Source organism: Micromesistius poutassou, assembly GCF_964030765.1.
Source record: "Micromesistius poutassou genome assembly, chromosome: 1".
Lineage (NCBI taxonomy): Eukaryota > Metazoa > Chordata > Actinopteri > Gadiformes > Gadidae > Micromesistius > Micromesistius poutassou.
The window spans coordinates 12672736-12692606 of record NC_140271.1 but is presented as its reverse complement, the minus strand read 5'-3'; the positions used below and the strand labels follow the sequence as shown (position 1 = coordinate 12692606).

Genomic DNA, 19871 nt, shown 5'->3' with positions numbered 1-19871 from the left:
TTTTGGACCTTGGTATATCATTTGCACAACATTCATAAGATCTGGAGTAATGAGTCACACCAACGTTCAAAAATAAACTTGACAGAGCAGAGGCAACATTAGGACCTCATCTAATTATAGAAACCCTGATTTATGTCTCCCTCTAGCGGCAGACACGGGTCACCGCGGCCGTGCATATGTAGAGCTGTGGGCTGCAAAGCCACAAGTGTGCAGCCGGATGCAAAGTAACGGACCTGTTTGTACTGCAGGCTGGCCCATTTAATGGATAAATGAAATGTTTTTCGATGCATTTCGCTAAGATTCTTATCTGTAAATGGGTTTGATGAAGAAGGTCTTCGGCATGGCTGCATCAGTGTTGTGGACACAGAACAGAACGTGGACTTTTGAGTGAGCGATCATTGTGTGCGGGTATTTTATCTTGCAAGTTTACATCGCAGTAAACTTGTATTAAGGGCGAGCAAGTCGACCACCTGTGTACCGTTTTCTGGGGACTTTGACTGTTATTGAGATATGAAGAGGAGTGTTTAACATCCTACGACCATCTCTCAAGGCTGCGATGTTGTTTACCAACACCGCGACCCCTGAACCCATGAACGCATTGCTCTCTGTCTGCAGGGTAATCTCATGCAGACTAATCTCCCTTTGGAGATGGACCCGCTGACGGTCCGGCTTTCTTCTGGTCCACAATCCAGACCCACAGACCAGATCTAACGTAAGTTCACCACCTGACCCCTGACCTCTCCTCTCCATTTATGTAGTCTATGGCACTTGTTGTGTATGTATAACTAGTGTATAATGCATGAACATCGGTGTGTGTCACTTCAACAATGTGTCGCTGAATGTAGGCCCACAGCTCAAGAGTTAACCAGAGGAGATCCTGATCCCGTTAAATCCTATTAGAAAAGATCTCAGGTTCTGTTTAACTTAATCAGCAGGGCCGTGCACAGACCTTGTGATGGGCAAGCAAATTAAGAGCCCCGCCCCCCTCACTGAGCAATAATTATGTTATAAAGGTCACCCATTAATTTTGATCTGATGTATTTAGAAGGATATTTACGTAAACAACCGCATATGCATGTCAGCTTTGGAAGCGTTTTTAATGATGAAAGGAAAATGCAATGTTGAAAAATAAAATGCAAAAGCACTAATGCTTTTTATTTAAAAAACGAATGCTTTCACTAATGCTTGCATTAATGAGTCATAAATTATATTAAAATGAAATCATCCAATTGACATTTACATTTTTCAAAGCTGTAAAGTTGAGCGTTTGTTTTGAAGGGCCAGACTGGTGAGTCCTGTCTCCTGCTGCGACCTCGCCCACCTCCAAAGGAAGGCTGCTTCCTCTGCTCCTGAACCCCCCTCGGGTGGCGGCACTCCTGGGCAAACACTTCCACTTCCAGTGTCAACAAACCACACTGTCTCTCCCAGCGGCCCGTTTGATCTCCTCCTAGGAGCTCCTGAACCTGCCAGACCACTCCCTCCCATAGACTTAACTGACACTCTGCAGTGCACTCCTCGCCATCGCCATCGCCGTGGTTGTTACGCTCTGCAGAGCAGGACCCCCTGGAGAGCCATCCGGATAGAAGACCGCAACACTTCAGGTAAAACACAGAGAAAGATCGGACAGTAACCGAAGGGAACTTTTTTGAAGCAAGTATTTTGTTTTGGTTGGGTTGTTTTTTAACTCAAAAAGATTATGGTTGATTACTTTTCTTGTGTATTAAGGATTAACCTACCCTATATCAACAATTATGAGGAATGAAAGGAACCGGATTTGATCTGGAATGACAACAGCCTACCTGTGGGCATCTTGCCTGCCTGCTCCTGAATGATTATAACTATATCTATATATCTGTATCTGAATTCACTGTCAGTCGCTTTGAATGAAAGCCTTTCCTAAATTATAAAATAGTAAACATCTGTAATAATCTGCGTCCTCTCAGGTCAAAGGTCAAGGTGAAGAGGTTGACTCCTCCCACGGTTTTACGAACAGCCACTGACGAGACGTTGTGGATTGTGGTCCCAGATTGTGGATTGTGCGAGATAAATTCCCACTACTGCCAGCTATTGGGTACTACAGTACTACACTACTACAGCTATCATCGTCATAACGACGTGAGGCATGTCGAAGCCAGCGCCTCCCATTCCCACGCCTCCCGTTACCACATCTCCCGTTACCACTCCTCCCGTTACCACGGCTCCCGTTACCACGGCTCCCGTTACCACGCCTCCCGTTACCACTCCTCCCGTTACCACGCCTCCCGTTACCACTCCTCCCGTTACCATGACTCCGGTTAGCACACCTCCCGTTACCACGCCTCCCGTTACCACGCCTCCCGTTCCCGCGCCCAGAACCAAAAGACCCCCCAGAGGGAGCCAGCCCCCTTCAGGTGGGTGGTCCACCTATGCACTGGACTGTGGAGATTCAGTGTGCATTTAATGTTGATGAAACTCAACATTTGCCTTTTTATCTTACCTTCTGTCCAGATAATCCATCAAACCAAAGTAAAGCTACAACCAGTCCTCATCCCACGTAAGCAGTTATACATTTGTTGTTGTTTAGGCCATGGTTCTCATGAAAAACATTTAAATGAAATCATGAGGATTAGATTAAATTGGAAACATTGCGAGAGAGAGAGAGAGAGAGAAGGTTTTAAAGTGTATATTTCAAAGACTTTATCTTATTGCAGAAGACCAATCATCTTTATTTGTGAGAGTTAAATAAAATAAAGTGAGAATAATTAATGAGTAAGAGGAATGAAAGAAAAGGAAAAATGGATACCCCACTTCACTAAAACCCCACATAAAAGGGTTATAAAAGGGGCTGGGTCTTATACCTTTTCAGAAAAACTAAGTGGTGAGAAAGGAGTAATGATAAATTGTTAATCGTCCACTAATTCAATTTCTATAGAAGATATTATGCACCTTAATCGTGGCTTTCCTTCCCTTCTCCCTGATGTTTCAGCACAAGTCCGACTCGTTCCACCTGTGGTAGCCTCAAAGCTAAAAGCAGACACCCATGGATGACGATGGTCCACCCAGGTCCCTGGACCCAGCTTCCTCCTGCACCATCTCCATTCACCCCTCCATGGGCCAGCTCCCTGCCTGCCCAGCACCGAGGCTGGTTCAAGGCCAGGGTCGCCCCGCCCAACCCCTTTGCGGAAGCCCACAAGGTGGCTAACTACATAGCTGGACGAAAGACTTCTAAACAGCCGGCCAATCAAACCAAGCGCTGCGAGCCGACAAGCCAATTGAGGAATGCCCCCAGTCCTCCCAAAGAAAAGTCGAAAGTAGGGGGCCAGCCGAGCTCCAGGGATAAGTCAAATGCGGTTAGCATATCGGGTACTAGTAGTGTAGCCTTGCCCTTTGATGAACCGGCCTCTTCAGAGAAACCACCTTGTGAAGATCCACCACTGCCCTCGGTTAAGATTGACGGTTCGGCTGCAAGCCCCCCCCCCTGTAACCAGGACTCTCCAGCAGCAGCACGTTTACCTAAAGGGCTTGGAGACACTCCCAAGTTAGCTCAAATAGTGGGTTCAGCGAGTGGACTTGGGGTGCCTGACATGGCACCTGCCTCGATGGATTCCTCAAATGCTCCTGGTTTTGGTAGCTCAACCAAGGATGGCCCTCTGAGTGGACCAGCAGAAGGAGCTCATCCACCTGGTTCTCTGACTTTGCCCGGGGCTGGGGCCATGGGTGGTGTAGCAGACACTGATGGGGAGCATGGGTTTGCAGAAACAGGTAGCCTCAGTGGCTCAGCTAGTGGGGACACACCACCTGCTCCAGCTAGTTCTGGAGGATTAAGCATTTTGACAGACAAAGGGAGTGGGGGTTCTGGGGTACCAGACTTGGGGAATGCTTTATGTGGATTGCCCATTGATAGTGGAGCAGATATTACCGATGGGCTTCGGGTACCAATGGGATTATCTGGTTTAGCTAGCGAACTTGGGTTGCCTGAGGTGGCGGGACAAGCTACCTTGATGGATCTATCCAGTAGTCCTGGATTAGCATGTGGCCCTTTGAGTAGCGGACTAGCATGTACTAATCCACATCTTCATGGAGCTGTAGGCGGCGGGCTCGGCAAACCAGACTTAACAAAGTCGGATGACTTAGCTAGCGGTGTCGATTTAGCTTGTTTTCTAGGACCGGGCCGTTTAGCGGACATAGGGAGCAATCCTGGAATTCCTGGGGTACAGAGCGTGGGGGAGTGCCCTGCTATGGATGGCTTGATGGAGGCCGCATGCGCAGGTGCATTAGCTGCTGCCCCTGGGGTCTCTTCCATCTCCAAGAGCTTCTCCGTGCCAGCCATCTTCTCTGGGCAGAAGAAGGGCAGGACGACTCCATCCCTGAGCGAGGTGAGAGATGTGTGCTGAGGCCTGGCCTGGCCTCCTAGGGGAGAGACATTATCTTCTTAATTACGTTTGTAAACCAAATAAAATGGATGGTTTCATAGGTGCATGGATTGCATTGCTCTACTTAGTGATTGAAAAAATGTGTTTGTCCAGAGACTCTACAAGCGTGCATGTTCGTTTAATATGGAATCGCTAACGATTTCTTTTTTCTTTTTTTTCCCTGTTTAATGTTATTATGTTGACTATGTTGGTTTTCTGATTCTCATGGCAGGCCTGCAGAGTGGACCAGAAACCGAACCCAAGACCTGCTGTTCCCCGATCCAACACGATGCAGGCCTCCTTATCCAGCCGGCCGCAGGCCCCAGGCTACGGCTTTCCTCCAATCAAGAGGAAGGTAGGCGGAGTGTATTCATCACATTTACATGAACGTATCGCCTCCGGGCCCCAGACTTGTGTTTCAGGTTTTTAATGTGGATCAAAACACTTTTAAAGACACTTTAAAGACAAACCACTCAGGGAAGAGATACCCTGTAAGTGTCAGAAATTAGCCGAGAACTGATGTTCTCACATGTCCTCACTAATAGCTGACTGATGGCCAATGTTTGACAGAAAAGTATAAAAGTATTTGCCTAGAATCTTAAAGCACCTTTTTAATTTACAAAAAAGCAAGATAACAAACATTTTTATTTTCCTATAGACACATTTTGATCTCATTTGGTTTTAAATGCATGTGTGTGTCCCATTTCTACAGAGTAATAACTGTTAAAGGAATGATTTCAGGTCCGAACTGATGCATGCGTTCCCACTGACGACCTGCAGAGGGAGCTGGGAGAGGTCAGCACGCGACTGGAGGAGCTGGAGTTGTGCGGAGCGCAGCTGGAGAGCAGGCTGAGAGACTGCAGAAATAGTGTGTTTTATAGTGTGTATTCAAACCCGTGGCTTTTCCACCCGAAGGCCCTAGCATCTGAGCTACTAGAGAAACTAGAGTATAGCATATTGTAGTGGGGAGGAGGGCGGTGAAGTACTGGGGCTTTAGTTTGTACCACTGGTTACAAAGACCAAGTCAAGTTTTATTGTCAAAATTGCTGCATAAGAGAGTAATTCTGTCAAACTATCCGAGGGAAATTTGGTATCTTTTTCATGTCAACGTAACTTTATACATTTTTTTTACAATTACTTTAAACATATGTATTATTTTTAATAGATCATTAATGTTTAGTGTTCTAGTCATATGTGCTGAAGCAGTATCTCAAAGTCACTAAAGAATGGGCGTGACGAATAGATGAGGTTATGCAGATACGTTTCTCGTAATTTCATTAATATTTTTCCTTCTGGAATATAAAGAGAAGGAAGAGGAGGCCATGCTGACAGACTGGATGGCTCTGATCCAGGAGAAACAGGCGCTGTTGCGGAGAGAGGCGGAAATCACCCACCTGTGAGTACCTAACGTATCTCACCCAACAGTCAGTACCCCGCTAACGTACCTCATTCGACCCGGACCACACAGTGAGTGGTTGTGTGGTAGCTGAAGGGTTTTGGTGTGTTTTATGTGGCTGTGTTTCCAGGACAGAGCAGAAGACGCTGGAGGAGAGGCAGGCTGACTTGGAGTACAAGCTCCGATGTCTGCTTATCAAACCAGGTTAGAAGCTCCGCCCTTACCTCTATGACTCCCTCATCTGACTGTCTGTCTGACTGTCTGTGTGTTTAACTGTCCTTCCTACCTTCCTCATGGTAGATGGTGCAGCCATTATATACCATAGAACACTATTCTGTACTGTGTTATACGGTATTTACTGTATACTATACAGTATACTTTAGTAATAGTAAGTCTCACACAAATCATTGTGTGTGTGTGTGTGTGTGTGTGTGTTTGTGTGTGTTTGTGTGTGTTTGTGTGTGTGTTGGATGGTGTGTGTGTGTGTGTGTGTGTGTGTGTGTGTGTGTGTGTGTGTGTGTGTGTATGTGTTCGTCTGTTGGACGGTGTGTGTGTGTGTGTGTGTGTGTGTGTGTGTGTGTTTTTTGAACGGTTTGTGTTTGTGTGTGTGTGTGTGTGTGTGTGTGTTTTGTCTGTTGGACGGTGTGTGTGTGTGTGTGTGTGTGTGTGTGTGTGTGTGTTGGACAGAGAGTGAGTGGAGTGCTGAGGAAGAGACTCAGGAGCAGAAGATGATGGAGGATCTGGTGGCCGTCATCGAGCAGCGGAACGCGATCATCAGCAGCCTGGATGAAGACCGCCAGAGGTGGCTCCACTCACACTCAGCTGTTTTACTGACCGAGGGAAAGTCACTTGAAAGTTACTTCATGTTTTAGTACTGAAATGTTAAGGTACCTAAAGTGATGACATCTGAATGAAACGGTTGTATTTACGGGTAAGTTTGCACATTCAAGAACAACAGTGAACAAATATTATTAAAAAGGAACTAAGAATAAAATAAGTATAATATTAAGACCTAATATAGAGTGTGTGTAATGGGTTTGGACAATCTATTGTGAAGGTGTGTGTTGTTGTTTTGCTTTCCAGGGAAAAAGAAGACGATTCTGTGTTGGGAGCCATGAAAGATCAAGGTTGGCTTTTAAGGCTAGGGTTTATTTATAAAGTTGACAGGGGGTCAGCTACCTACAGCTGACAGGGTGTCTATGCCTTAATCGTTCTTATTTCGATTATGAGCTAGTCTGCCTAAATACATTTTAGCCACAAATTCAGTGAGTCGGGGGATCTGTATGAAGTGAAGATGATGTTGGCAACAAATGGGATAACTTTCGATGTCACAGATAGAAAGATAAATGCTGTGTGTTTGTTTTCAGAATTCCAGAAAAGGGGACTAAACGAGCTGAAGAAATCTAAAGGAAAGTTCAAGCCCATGAAAGTGTTTCGGATGCTAAGCACCCAAGAATCACCCAAGAAGAGACAAAAATAATTGAACTGCAATGCGTCCAGAACAGCTGACTGTGTTCTGCACTTTAAGAGAATAATTAATATGTGATCCATTAATTATTTGGATAATCAGGGGATTTCATTCATGTGGAACTACAACTCTGCATTTTTAAGCAGGTTTTGGTCCTCATGATTAATATTAAGTAAATCCAAATAAAGGCTTTGCGGTATAGAAAATGCAATTTATTGCGTAAAATGTATGCATTAAAAATATGCCCAGTTTCAATACTTTTCTGCACTATTCAATAAATATTTTCAGAAATGAATACTCGTGAATGCGTGTAGAATTTGTTGAGGAACGCACCAAGCGGAACCATTAAGAGAGGCTCTCGGGAATCTACGGATGTAATCCAGAGTTGCACCCCCTGTACCGGAAGTCCTGAGAGCAAGTCCAAGTAAATCGAAGCACAGGGAAACGCAAACTCTGTAATTAAGCCAGGAAATAAGTATACCAAAAGGCGTATTATCGATTATTTCACATCATCATGTCAGATAACGAAGACAAGTGAGTACCGATGGGTCCTGGATCAGAACTGCGGGGGTTTAAGAAGCCGCACAGTAACGTGGAAGCGAGTGGACAGTGTGTTGATGTGTTCACCTTACATCGCATGTATTTATTTAGATGAGCCTTTTGGTCAAAGACACCTACAATAATCAATGAAATAACCAGATGTTACCCAAAAAGTGCAAGAATCGTAAGGGTACATTAAAAAAATAAAATAAGCAAAGCATATGCTTTTAAGGGATTCAATATAGAGTATATAATATAAAGTGTTATTTTTACATATGTCTGTATAGATATTGTACTTCTGACTCACGTTATACTTTCATTTGGTGACGATAGTGTCGTTTTCTTTGCCTCTGTATTGCAGTTTCGATGATGGGGATTTTGACGACGCAGAGGAAGATGAAGGACTGGACGATCTGGAAAACCCAGAAGACGTACGTCTGCTTTCTGTTCAGGGTTATGAACTCTTTGCTACAGCCTCAAAGTGTTTCAGAGTAGCAGTCTCATGTTCACGTTACGTATTCACCTCATAATGCCAGCGATGGGCTTCATAGCCACATGAAGAGGGGGCAGCATGTGGCTCAGGAGGTAGAGCGGGTTGGCTGTTGACCGGAAAGTTGCTAGTTCGATCGAGTGTTGAGGTGTCTCTGGGCAAGACGCCTCACCCTGACTGCTCCTGACGACCTTTCTGTCGCCTTGCATGGTTGACACCGGTGTCAGTGTGCATGAATGGGTGAATATTAGGCAGTTTAGTAAAGCGCTTTGAGTGGCCACTGGTTAGAAAAGCTCTGTATAAATGCAGTTAATTTACCATTTATCTCCATAGATCTATAGATCACCATAGATCTATCAAAGCACTGACGACCCCTTCTATCCTCTGTGCAGGAAGACCGGGAGAACGTGGCAATCCTGCCGGCCGGGGACGGCGTTGGGGCGAACACTAAGAGGATCACCACCTGCTACATGACCAAGTACGAGAGAGCCAGGGTGCTGGGGACGCGGGCCCTGCAGATAGCGTGAGTGGGACTCCATCTTCAACTAGCAGTTCATTCATATCTGGTCGGGAGTTCATATTGTTGTACATACTGATGTTGAGTCATCGTCCCTTTGGTTCATGAAAAGAGAATAGTTTTAACGAAACATGACTTGAAAGCTTAACTCTCCTCATCCCCTCTGTTATATATAAGTGGTTAGACTAAATCAAAAGAATAAGACTAGATCAAAAGTTAAACCGTTTAACAAAACATGCCTTGAAAGCTTAACTCTCAGCTTAAGTATTAGGAAAAGCTCTATATGAATAAAAGCATACAATTATCATATAAATACCATCAGAAGCCTACTGAGTGGTGACGTCATGAGTCCTGACCGAGCTTAAGCCGGGTGTGGTATGTTTGTGTTCCTCACAGGATGTGCGCTCCGGTCATGGTGGAGCTGGAGGGAGAGACGGACCCCCTGCAGATCGCCATGAAGGAGTTGAAGTGAGCGGGTTTTTCTTTTTGAGGTGGCTCCTAACACATAAATGCGGGAAACTTGAACCGAAGTTAACTAGCCAAAGACGAGTAAGTGAAAAACTCAGTTTGGACTGTGAATAAAGACTTTACTTTTTGGTTTCCCCAACAGGTGCAGGAAGATCCCCATCATCATCCGCCGCTACCTCCCTGACAACAGCTACGAGGACTGGGGCTGCGACGAGCTCATCATCACAGACTAGAGCTCCGACCAACACCCCCGCCAGCGGCCCCTCTTGGTACCTCCCACCCACCGGGAGGGGCACTAGGGGCGGGGACGGGTCGCCCCTCGGTTTTGCCCCGCAGAACTACAGAAGCTACTAGATGATGATCTCGCTAAATAGATGTTCATGTGTCACTAGTTACAGGTAGCTCTAGCATCCTTACACTACATGTAGCTCTAGCATCCTAACGCTACATGTAGCTCTAGCTACATGGAGCTATGTGTAGGTGTAGTGACATAGAGCTAAGTGTAGCTAGGGCCGAGTCTCCTTCACAGATCAGACCGAGGAAGGCTGCTCCTTGTACAAACGTGAATTTGAGCGTTTTTTGCTCTGATAACTGTTTTATTCCTTATGTGTGTGATGTTTTGCAGACCTCCTAACCTTAAACTGTTTAAGTTAAACTTTTCCCACTTCTTAAAAACGTTTCTACAGCTGTGTTCCACTGAAGCACCACCAGGGGGCGTCTCAACACACTCAACATGTTTTGTCTTTCCGACAGTGTGGTAACTTGTTTTGAAGAAAAAAAAAAGATTGCTGATTCTTGTGATCAAACTATTTTATTATTGTGAATAAATTCTTTTGTACACGAGCCACACCCCCTTCATGCGTCTCAGACCGAATCAAAGGGTTTCGACCTCCGTGTGCAAGTGGGGTTTTTTGTTGTTTGTCAAGACTGTCAGCAAAGGGTCCTTTGTGTATGTGAGAGTATGAGTCTATGTTGTGTTTATACTCAAAGATAACCATGCATTGGTCCTAGACCACCAGATGCAGATCTTAAAAGCTGTGGCAGCGATAAGAGGGCAGATCATCTCATCCCACGTGGGTGTCAGTCCAAGACGGATTCAGTATGGTGGTGGGGTCGGCTCTGCTCGGCCTCGTGTTTGTTTGGTGTTTCGGTGTCCCCGCCTGCCTTCTCATGCAACACACACACCCAGAGAGGGTCCTGGTGTGTCGGGGGGCCGCACTGCAGCGTGTACGATGAAAGAGTCGCTTATGTCTGGATGGGGGCGGCATGTGGCTGGTAACTGGATGGTTGCTAGTTCGATCCCCGGCTCCTCCTAGCTGAGTGTCGAGGAGCAAGACGCCTCACCCTCACTGCTCCTGACGACCTGGCTGTCGACTTGCATCGCTGACACCGCCGTCAGTGTGTGAATGTGCATAATTGGGTAATGTTACACAATATTGTAAAGAGCTTTGAGTGGCCACTGGTTAGAAAAGCAGGGTAAAAATGCTTTCCATTTAGACCTCCTCAGCCAATGACAGACCTATCTTTCACATGAATGCCCACGAATGAATGGCCACTAGGTGATAAGGTAATAAGTAGTGTCATTTAACTGTGGGCCTGTCTGATTCTGTCTGAGCCTCAACACAAGGTCCGTCTCTGTGCCAATGTAGGCTCGTTCTTCCCCAAACACAACTGCGGGCACATGTCCTGACCTTAAATCCAAAGGGAGGACTTTGAAGATATGACGGAAGCCCGTCGGGGACAAACATCTTGTACCAGGCGTACAATGCGTTATTGAAATGGCCCGTGATATCGCTGGTGTCCGCCACCGTTCCAAATCCATTTGGCCCAAGAAGAGTAAACAAAAGCGCCGCTCGGCTCGCCTCGATGCACAAACGCCTTTCTGTCATGGGATATGCGTTTCTCTGGCGACCACGGCTATTATTAGTCTGGATCTGGGAACCCATTTGGTGCGGAGATGGGCCCCGGGGCCGCGCAGTTCGCCTTTTATGTGGTGTGGAGGGGCCACGCATGTTCCTCCTAGAATCCCCAGCCCCCAGCCCAGAGAACGGCTATGGCTGCTGCTCCTCCTCCACCTGATCTCTCCAGAGCTCCTCAACCAGGCTGCTTGTCTGACTCTGAACAGCCTCATGCTCCTCAGTAGGGCGCTTATAATAGACGGGTGAAATACACTAAGATAGGGTTTATCTTTATTGTCTTTGACTGATCTTTGATTTTGACTGATCAAATTATCTTTATTGATCTCAAAACTATTCCCCCTGGTAGCGGGTTGACTTATCTCTCTCTCTTTCATGCAACGACACTTTACATCTTGGTTCCGAGCAACACTGAGCTCTCTGAGTTTTTGCACATTCTGTTCTGGAGTCAAACCCACACACTCTGGCAACTGAGTCGCACAAGATCCTGTTTTGTTTGCTGTATGACTGATATCGGACTGATAGGCGGTACTTGTCTACCATGTTACAAATCCTGTGTTTGACTCAGTCATTTAGTTTGTGGGTTGGCTTGTTGCAGCCATCTCCATGCTAGTGCTATAACCAGAGCTATGCTATAGCCCTCACCCTCCCTAACTCAACACACTTCCATGGAGTTTCTCACTAGAGGTCTTGAGAGTGAACCTGTTTAGGTTCTCCAGTGCATAGTCTGAAGTTGGATGTTGGTCTACATTCTGGAAGGTGGACTGATTCTATGGCCCAGGGCTTCTCAGAGGCCAATACCCTGCAATGATACGTAGCCTCTAAAACTACCTAGCAACAGATGACTCTTTGGCTGTCCTGTCCAATAGTTGTTTCAGAAGTAGCTCAGCCATGGTTTCACTGAGCTTGGCCTTGTAAGGGCCTTCAGTTTGGCTCACGCTGCTGCCTCGTTTCCATGGAAACGCCATGGAAACGTGAGACTGGGCCACTACCCCTCCGTGCCTGGCACTAGGTAGGTAAGGGATGACCCCACCCTTCGCTCTCACAGGAAGCTCTGTTGGGCAACTGCCTAAACTCAGCAAGGTCAATAAACAAACCCAGGTTCTGTAAGGCTCTCCTGGGTAGTAAGTCCCACCTTTCCTCCTCAGCGCGCCTCCTTCTTACGTAAGGAATGCATTTATCTCATCACAGCCTCAACTTGATGAGGGAGGTGAGGAGGTGGTGGTGAGAGGGAGAGAGAGGAGGAGGTGGGGAGCAACATAGCAGTGGTGAAGGAGAGTGGAGGGGGAGGTTGGGACAGAGGTGGTGGTAAGAACTGGCCTGTAGGGGTGAGCAGGGAGGAGAGGGTTAGCACTGTACTGGCCTGCGAGGGTGAGGGAGGGAAGAGAGGGTTAGCACTGGGCTGGCCGGCGGGGGTGAGGAGGGAGGAGAGGTTGAGCACTGCACTGGCCTGTGTGGGTGAGGGAGAGAAGACCGTGGCACTGTAGGGGGTGAGGGAGGGAGGAGATGGTTAGCACTGGGCTGGCCTGCGGGGGTGAGGAGAGCGTGAGGAAGGGGAGAGGGAGGAGTCCGGACCCAGGGTATGAGACCTCCTTTGTGTCCCGGCTAGGCTGCAGACCGGGCTGTAATGGGGTCCCCCCCTCCCCCCCATCCACCACATCCCAAACCACCCCCTCTCCATCTCCCCCCCCACCTCCCTCCGCTCTACACCATTTGCGGCCTTTCAATGGCGCCCTTTGTCTTTTCAAAGTATCACACAGCCGATTAAACGGGAGAATTAGGAAGCTTAACCTCAGCACACACAACCTCCTTCTCACACGCACACACACGTACACACACACGCAGACGTGCCACCGATCACACGCAGACTCTGAGACGTCCGGGCGCGCTGATCAACGGATCGGCTTAGGCCGCGCGCTATGGAACGTATAAGGGAATGTCAAAATGGTTGTTCTTTTTTGTGCGTGGGCAACGCAGCGGCATTTCACCACAACACGCCACCGCCCAATAGCGACCCAGCGCCGCCGCAGTACGTTCTGGCCGATTCAGGGCGGCTGGCCCCCTGCCAAACTGAATGACCCGTTTGGCCAATCTGATTATGGGGAGAATGTGAAGTAGGGAGGGAGCGAGTCACAGGAATCCACGCATGCACACTTTTTTTTTCCCAGTCTTTTTTTGTTTGTTTGCCGTTTTGGTATTTTTGGACATCTTGTTTTTCGGGATGAATCTGCCTTCGTCACACAAGAAGGCTCCGGGACATTGGTTTGGAAAAGCATTTTTATTGAGTGAAACAGCATGATGCCGGCAGTCATCGTCACATGGCTAGATCGTCGCTGCTGCTACTTTATTTAGGCTACCAGTTGGTCTGTGGCGTCGGGCTAGCAACAGTAAGACAATAGTGGGAACATATCCAAGGGTGAAATCTAAAGTCCAAAAACAGTGTTGGATGGAAGAATAGATAAATAGCAATCTATCTGCAGGTATAAATAATAATACATGCCATATTCATATCAATAGTACACACTTCACACAAATAGCAATTAGGGGTATGGAATAAACACAAAACACTTCCTACAGGCAGCTAATGCGTAAAGTTGGAAGAAAAAAGCACACAAGCGAATGAACCATGAAGGTACATCAAGTATATATGGCTAAGCGCATGATAAAGATCTGAAATGGAACGGATGTATCATCTTATCACTGAGAATATCCTTTCAGAACGACAGAACTGTTTAGGGAATGCGTTGAAAGGGAGGTGGTGAACACAACGATCAAATTCAGACATATTTATCACCTATTGGCTCTTAGTTATAGAGGCTGTATGTAGATTTGAGATTTGTAGATCGAGATTCTGAAACTGAACAACCCAAAGAACATCCCTTCCCTCGGGTTCCTCCCTCCCAACATTTCACCGTTGCGAAGTATAGCATTTCATGCACCTGTGATTGACAGGAAAGATGGTTTATCTGAACCAATCGGGGAGGAGATGCACTGATTTGTCAGAAATTACCCGGGAGCAGACTTAAATCTAAATTGGCACATACAGACGCAGACGCAGTAACAATCATTCTCAGTGCATTTCACCCGCTTGCTGCTGACGGATGGCTATGCCATTTCTAACAAAGTACACTCAAACAATAGCTTTTAAATCTTAGCTACAGCGCCTTTTAAATCCTTTTTTTTTTACATTCTTTTGTTGAAGTTTATCTCAATCTCTGGCAACTGTGTTTGATGCTTTCTTAGCACGCAAAACAATTGTTCAAATCAGGCCATAAAAACAACTTTCAATCCTACAATTTTAGCTTTTAAATGGAATAGTGATATATATACACAGTTTGGATTTCATGCAAGAGTAATTCAAGAGCAGTGCTCCAGTAAAGTAATGTTGGTAAAGTAAACTATATAAACATGAAAAACAGGGAATCGTGACTTTTAAGAAGAGAGAGAGAATAGGTGTGTTCAACAATAAAAACGTATGAATGTCCTTCAAAAATACATCAAATCAAAAGGTCATCAGTGCCCTCAGAGCAGAGAGAGGTCCTGTCTATACAACATGTCTCGTCTGTAGAAACATCAGCATAATCAGTTTCATTACCGTATATGTCAAGGTTTGGTCTCTGGTTATTTTTGGTTATCACAAGAACATAATCAGACACATATCACACATTCAGCCAGTTTGTATGAATAAACATGTCGAATAACATGTTATTCAATAATAGTTGGATCACATTTTTTCAAATAAAATGAATACATATTTTTTTACACAGGCACGGTTTGATGACATGTTCCATGAACACTACTATTCCTTTTGTTTGTGGAAGTTATAAGCAAACACAATGTGATGTTGTATTGAACAAGAAACCAAGCAAACATCTTGGATTATGTTGTTTAGAACTGGTCCTGTTTGAATATCTTGCTAAATTGGCCTGAGATGAGAAGGCATATCGCCAACTGTTTCTTACTTGGACACCATCCCCGTACCTATGTACAACGTACCCAAAATGGATCCCAAGCTTCATAATTAGGAGACGATCTTCATAACTAGGAAACAACCTCCCCTATGGAGAAGACCAAGCTTCATAAATAGGAGCCTAGGCTCCCTAACTAGGATGCCAACCTTCTTAACTAAGAGACCAACGTCGACCAATAGGAGAACACCTCTCCTATCCAGGACTCCAATTTCCCCAATAGGAGGCGGCCTCCCACGGTTTCACCTTGAAGCCACATCGTACAACGTTAGCCCAGATAACCCGCTATGCTCCTGAAGCCCCGGGCCCCAGGCTCAGCGTGGGGCCCCGGCTGACTCTTCGCACCTGGGTCATGCAAGACCAGGGTCTCACCCCTCCAGTCTCCCCAGCTTACAATCCCGGGGCCAGCCCACTCCCCCTGCTGCAGACCGTAGTGGGCCCTCTGGTGCCCGGGTCCAGGCCGGTCCGCCGGGGGGGCCGAGGCTGTGCTCGGGCCCTCGCTGTTGAGTCTCTGTCATGGCCGCGACAGGGTGGTGTAAACAGGCTGCTCCCAGTGGGTGGGGCTGTGCGACTGGGGCACACTCCCCGGGTCGGAGATGGCGGTGAACAGGGGCCTCTGGGAGGGCCCCATGTAGGAGAAGGCCGAGTACAGCCCTGAGGGCTGGCTGGAGTGGGCGTAGTAGGGGCCCGGCGGGGCCTGGTGGTCGGCGTACTCTGCAAACTGAGCCCGGGACGCCAGCGAGGGGAAGGCGGAGCCGTAGTGGGGGAGGCTGAGCGAGGTGTAGGTCACGTGGGAGCCTGCGGCCGACGCCACCTCGGAGAAGTGGCCCCCACCGACGGAGGCCCCCTCGCTCTTGATCTGGGTCTTGGAGGGGTCGGAGGCTAGCGGGGAGGCGTGGTGGCTCTGGGGCTGCTGCTGCTGCTTGGACAGCCAGCCGGCCGCATGCCCGCTCGCCGCCGCCAGAGCCGAGGAGATGCCGTAGGCGTAGGAGGAGGCCCCGGGCCCCGCGGGGCCACCGGCCCCCGGGTGCCCGTTGGGCGGCAGGTACTGGTCAAACTCGTTGACGTCGAAGGGCTCCATGTTGGCCATCACCTCGTGGCTCATCTCCCCAATGTCCACGTTGCCGAAGTCGATGTGGGGTTTCCCGGACCCCGGGACCCCCGTCGGGCCCTCTGCTCCGGCCCCCAGACCACCACCCCGGGAGCCGGACGGCAAGCCGCTCTCCCGCTTCCCTTCCCCGGCCTTCCCAGCATGCAGTTCAGTCTTGGGGGTGGTGGGGGGCGTTGGTGGGCTCTGGCCTGTGAAGGTGAACACATTGAGGTGGTCGTCAAACTAAGGATTTAGCGGGCGTGGCTCAGGTATCAATACACTTAATCAAACCTTCCAGACTCCATCCATGGCCCATTCATCCATTGCCAGACATCCATCATCTACCCATCTATCCATACAGCTCGGAATCTAACTGTCCATCCATCAAACCTCTGTTTATTCATCCATCAAACCCCCCCCTAACCATCATCCTACCATCCATCCGTCTACTCGATCAGTCTCCCTTGGTCAGTCCCTCCTACCCATCCATCCATCTTCTTTTCCTACTTCCTGATCAGGTTCTCATACAGCCATGCTGGTCGTCCCAACGCAGCATGGCTGTACTTAACACTAGTCATTCACACTCACTCACACGCACAAACAAACACACACATCCTCATCCGAGGACCCCCCTCATCACGGGTGTGTCGGGGTCGGGGTACAGAGAGGCACATCTCTGCACCCCGCAATGGGCGATGAGGGAGAGAGGGAGAGAGAGAGAGAGAGAGAGAGAGAGAGAGAGAGAGAGAGAGAGATAGGGAGAGAGAGAGAGAGAGAGATAGGGAGAGAGATAGGGAGAGAGAGAGAGGGAGAGAGGGAGAGAGAGAGAGAGATAGGGAGAGAGAGAGAGAGAGATAGGGAGAGAGGGAGCAAGTGGGAGAGAGAGAGAGAGTGAGAGAGAGAGAGAGAGAGATAGGGAGAGAGAGAGAGGGAGAGAGGGAGAGAGAGAGAGAGATAGGGAGAGAGAGAGAGAGAGAGAGAGAGAGAGAGAGAGAGAGAGAGAAAGGGAGAGAGGGAGAGAGAGAGAGAGAGATAGGGAGAGAGAGGGAGAGGGGAGAGAGAGAGAGAGAGATAGGGAGAGAGGGAGAGAGGGAGCGAGTGGGAGAGAGAGAGAGTGAGAGAGAGAGAGAGAGAGAGAGAGAGAGAGAGGGAGTGAGAGAGAGAGGGAGAGAGAGAGAGAGAGAGAGGGAGAGAGGGAGAGAGAGAGAGAGAGCGATGGCTACGGATCAAGAGAAAGGGAAACCCCACCTGCGGCGTGAGGGTGGTGTCCGTCTGTCAGGGGGGACCGGGCCCCGCTGTGGGTGACGTCCAGGTGGAGGCCCTTGTAGTGGGGCCCCTCGCCCTCAGAGTGCCCGTCGGCCTCGCTGCCCGAGCCGGCGCCGGGCTTGCCGTTCTTGCGGCGGCGGGGCTGGTACTTGTACTCCGGGTAGTCCTTCTTGTGCTGCTTGCGGAGCCGCTCGGCCTCCTCGATGAACGGCCGCTTGTCGTTCTCGTTCAGGAGCCTGGGACAGACAGACGGATGGACGGACGGGCGGAGACACAGGTCAACGTTTGCACTTCATGCCATAGATGGTAGAATTGATTAGGCATTGCAGGCCAACAAAACGATGTGTTAGTGACATCACAAGTGGGTCACTTTTCCCCCTGGGTCATTTACAATACAAATAAAGGGCTTTATTATACCCTGAATCAAGTGTGTCTATATGTTGTGTCTATATATATGTGTGTCTATATATATAAGGACTATAAGGTTGCTATGTGCAAAATGTTTAGCATTTATGGCAAATATGTAGAATATGACATGCATACTTGTGAAGAATAAATCTTGTAACAGCTTCAATTCGGGGGTTAGAGTGAGGTGCAGGAGCTTAGGGTTAGAGTTAGGAGTGTGGGACCGAATCGAAGGTTACCCCCTTCCATGAGATCCTAACCAGCTGGTCCATAATGTAATTAGGCAAAGGAACCAAACCTCCCAGTCTGTCCACAGACAAGGGGACCAGGGCGGGCCTGAGAACTGCCTGACCTCGCCTGGATCACGGCTGTGGACCAATTAACCAATCACTGCACAGCCTGAGGTTAAGTCATATCGAATGAATACATTCATAACCCTGTCAGACATCTTGTGATTTGCTGACGGGAGAGCGATCACACCGAGTTATGGATGGAGTTGGGGTTCTATCTCCTTCAGATTCAAACATTAAAAGCTTGGAAAAGCATTCCAAATTTCTAATGGATTACTGATTCATCTCAGATGGAGGCAAAGATGATAGTCAAATTTAACTGTGTTTAAAAATGGCTTTATGATGTCCTTTAGTGTCAAGTATTTCATGGCCTGCCAGGGCATGTGAATGGAAGAACATTGTGTCAGTTTCACAGCACTATAATCTGTGTCGTAAAGCAGTGCTCGGGGGAAAGGTAGGGTTGTGGTGGAGGGGGGTCTAAAAGAATCTCTAAGGAGCTGTTGAACAAAAACACTGAACATGAAATGGCCTAGGGGTCATGTGGCCCTTGCAAATGTCTCACTTTGACAAACAGCAGGCTCTCTGTGCAACAAATGTGTGTCCTAGCGCATATTGACTGATTTTCAGGCTAATACTCTTGATGGCATTGCTTTTGTTCACCTGAATAGAGGTCTGGATTCCAAACACAGATAAAAGTTAGCTAGTTTTGTTTTAGGCCTATCGGATGGCTTGAATATTCACAGCCAGTCAATCACCCTCCATTGGGAGGGAGGGATGGAGGGAGGGAGGAAAGGTGGAAAGTAAAGACAAATGAAGGAATTAGTCATTATCAATCAGTACATCATCATCAGTTGCCTATACTTTATTTGACCCTATCTATCAGTCAATCAATTCATGCGTGCATTGATTGCACCTGGATGGGCCCTCCGGGTAGGTAGGCAGGTGTGGCCGGTCTCACCTCCACAGCTTCCCCAGGGTCTTGCTGAGCTCGGCGTTGTGCAGGTGGGGGTACTGGTCGGCCAGCTTCCTTCGGGCGGCCTGCGCCCACACCATGAAGGCGTTCATGGGCCTCTTCACGTGCGGCTTGCCCTTGTTGCCGCTGTTGACGCGGACCGGCATGGGCACCAGCGTCCAGTCGTAGCCATTCAGCACCTGGCTCACTGCCTCTCGGATGCCGATGGGGAAGCGGTCGTCCTCCTCGTCCGACTTCATGGCCGCCCTGCCCTCGGCGGTGGGATCGCCCAGACCGCCCAGGAGGGACTGCTGGCCTGGCAGCGGCGAGTCGCCTCGGCCCGTGGGACCGGAAGAGTGGCCCGGCGACAGGGAGTGGCTGTCATCCGAGACCCCCGGACTCAAGTCCACGTCAGACAGACTCTGGTCCTCTCCCGACATGGTCAGGGTACACCCGGCGGTACCTGGGGGGGGGGGGGGGGGGGGTTGAATCTGTCTGCTGAGCTCTAGTTCTACTCCTATGCCTGGAAAAGGTTCGCTCCTAGGGTTGTCTCTCTGACTCAAAGGGCTGAAGTGTTGTGGAAGTCAGGAGCTAATGCTAAGCTATCTTTGCCTCTCTTGGGTGTGTCTCTTTCTGCTCCCGAAGCTGGGCTTTATAATATAAAGTGCCAGTCAGTCTCTACTCTCAGTCTTCGCTCTAAAACTCTATTAGGAT

General features: G+C 48.4%; 3 protein-coding genes across 3 annotated transcripts; 2 read left to right on the top strand and 1 right to left on the bottom strand.

Moving 5' to 3' along the window:
• Positions 1-234: 234 nt before the first annotated feature.
• On the top strand, positions 235-7448 carry LOC311379383 (uncharacterized protein). Its single transcript, XM_084488312.1, has 13 exons — positions 235-387; positions 616-712; positions 1279-1601; positions 1944-2390; positions 2488-2533; positions 2966-4355; positions 4624-4746; positions 5133-5259; positions 5697-5787; positions 5918-5991; positions 6475-6589; positions 6871-6914; positions 7155-7448. Exons 4-13 carry the CDS (start codon positions 2123-2125, stop codon positions 7265-7267), a joined length of 2391 nt encoding a protein of 796 aa, XP_084344438.1. The 5' UTR covers positions 235-387; positions 616-712; positions 1279-1601; positions 1944-2122; the 3' UTR covers positions 7268-7448.
• Positions 7449-7649: 201 nt separating this feature from the next.
• On the top strand, positions 7650-10113 carry polr2f (RNA polymerase II, I and III subunit F). The gene is made up of 5 exons (XM_084488311.1): positions 7650-7789; positions 8157-8226; positions 8678-8808; positions 9199-9270; positions 9413-10113. Exons 1-5 carry the CDS (start codon positions 7770-7772, stop codon positions 9501-9503), a joined length of 384 nt encoding a protein of 127 aa, XP_084344437.1. The 5' UTR covers positions 7650-7769; the 3' UTR covers positions 9504-10113.
• A 3391-nt stretch (positions 10114-13504) lies between these two features.
• On the bottom strand, positions 13505-19597 carry sox10 (SRY-box transcription factor 10; the record flags this gene model as incomplete). The annotated part of the gene is made up of 3 exons (XM_084488305.1): positions 13505-16453; positions 17493-17746; positions 19164-19597. 3 exons carry the CDS (start codon positions 19595-19597, stop codon positions 15669-15671), a joined length of 1473 nt encoding a protein of 490 aa, XP_084344431.1. The 3' UTR covers positions 13505-15668.
• Positions 19598-19871: the final 274 nt, after the last annotated feature.

Bases quoted from the DNA above. Each gene is read 5' to 3' on its own strand.
- LOC311379383 (XM_084488312.1), top strand. From the start codon at position 2,123: ATGTCGAAGCCAGCGCCTCCCATTCCCACGCCTCCCGTTACCACATCT. The intron at 4,747-5,132 runs GTAGGCGGAGTG...GAATGATTTCAG, and splicing joins TTCCTCCAATCAAGAGGAAG to GTCCGAACTGATGCATGCGT. The intron at 6,915-7,154 runs GTTGGCTTTTAA...GTTTGTTTTCAG, and splicing joins GGGAGCCATGAAAGATCAAG to AATTCCAGAAAAGGGGACTA.
- polr2f (XM_084488311.1), top strand. From the start codon at position 7,770: ATGTCAGATAACGAAGACAA. The intron at 7,790-8,156 runs GTGAGTACCGAT...TCTGTATTGCAG, and splicing joins ATGTCAGATAACGAAGACAA to TTTCGATGATGGGGATTTTG. The intron at 8,227-8,677 runs GTACGTCTGCTT...TCCTCTGTGCAG, and splicing joins ATCTGGAAAACCCAGAAGAC to GAAGACCGGGAGAACGTGGC.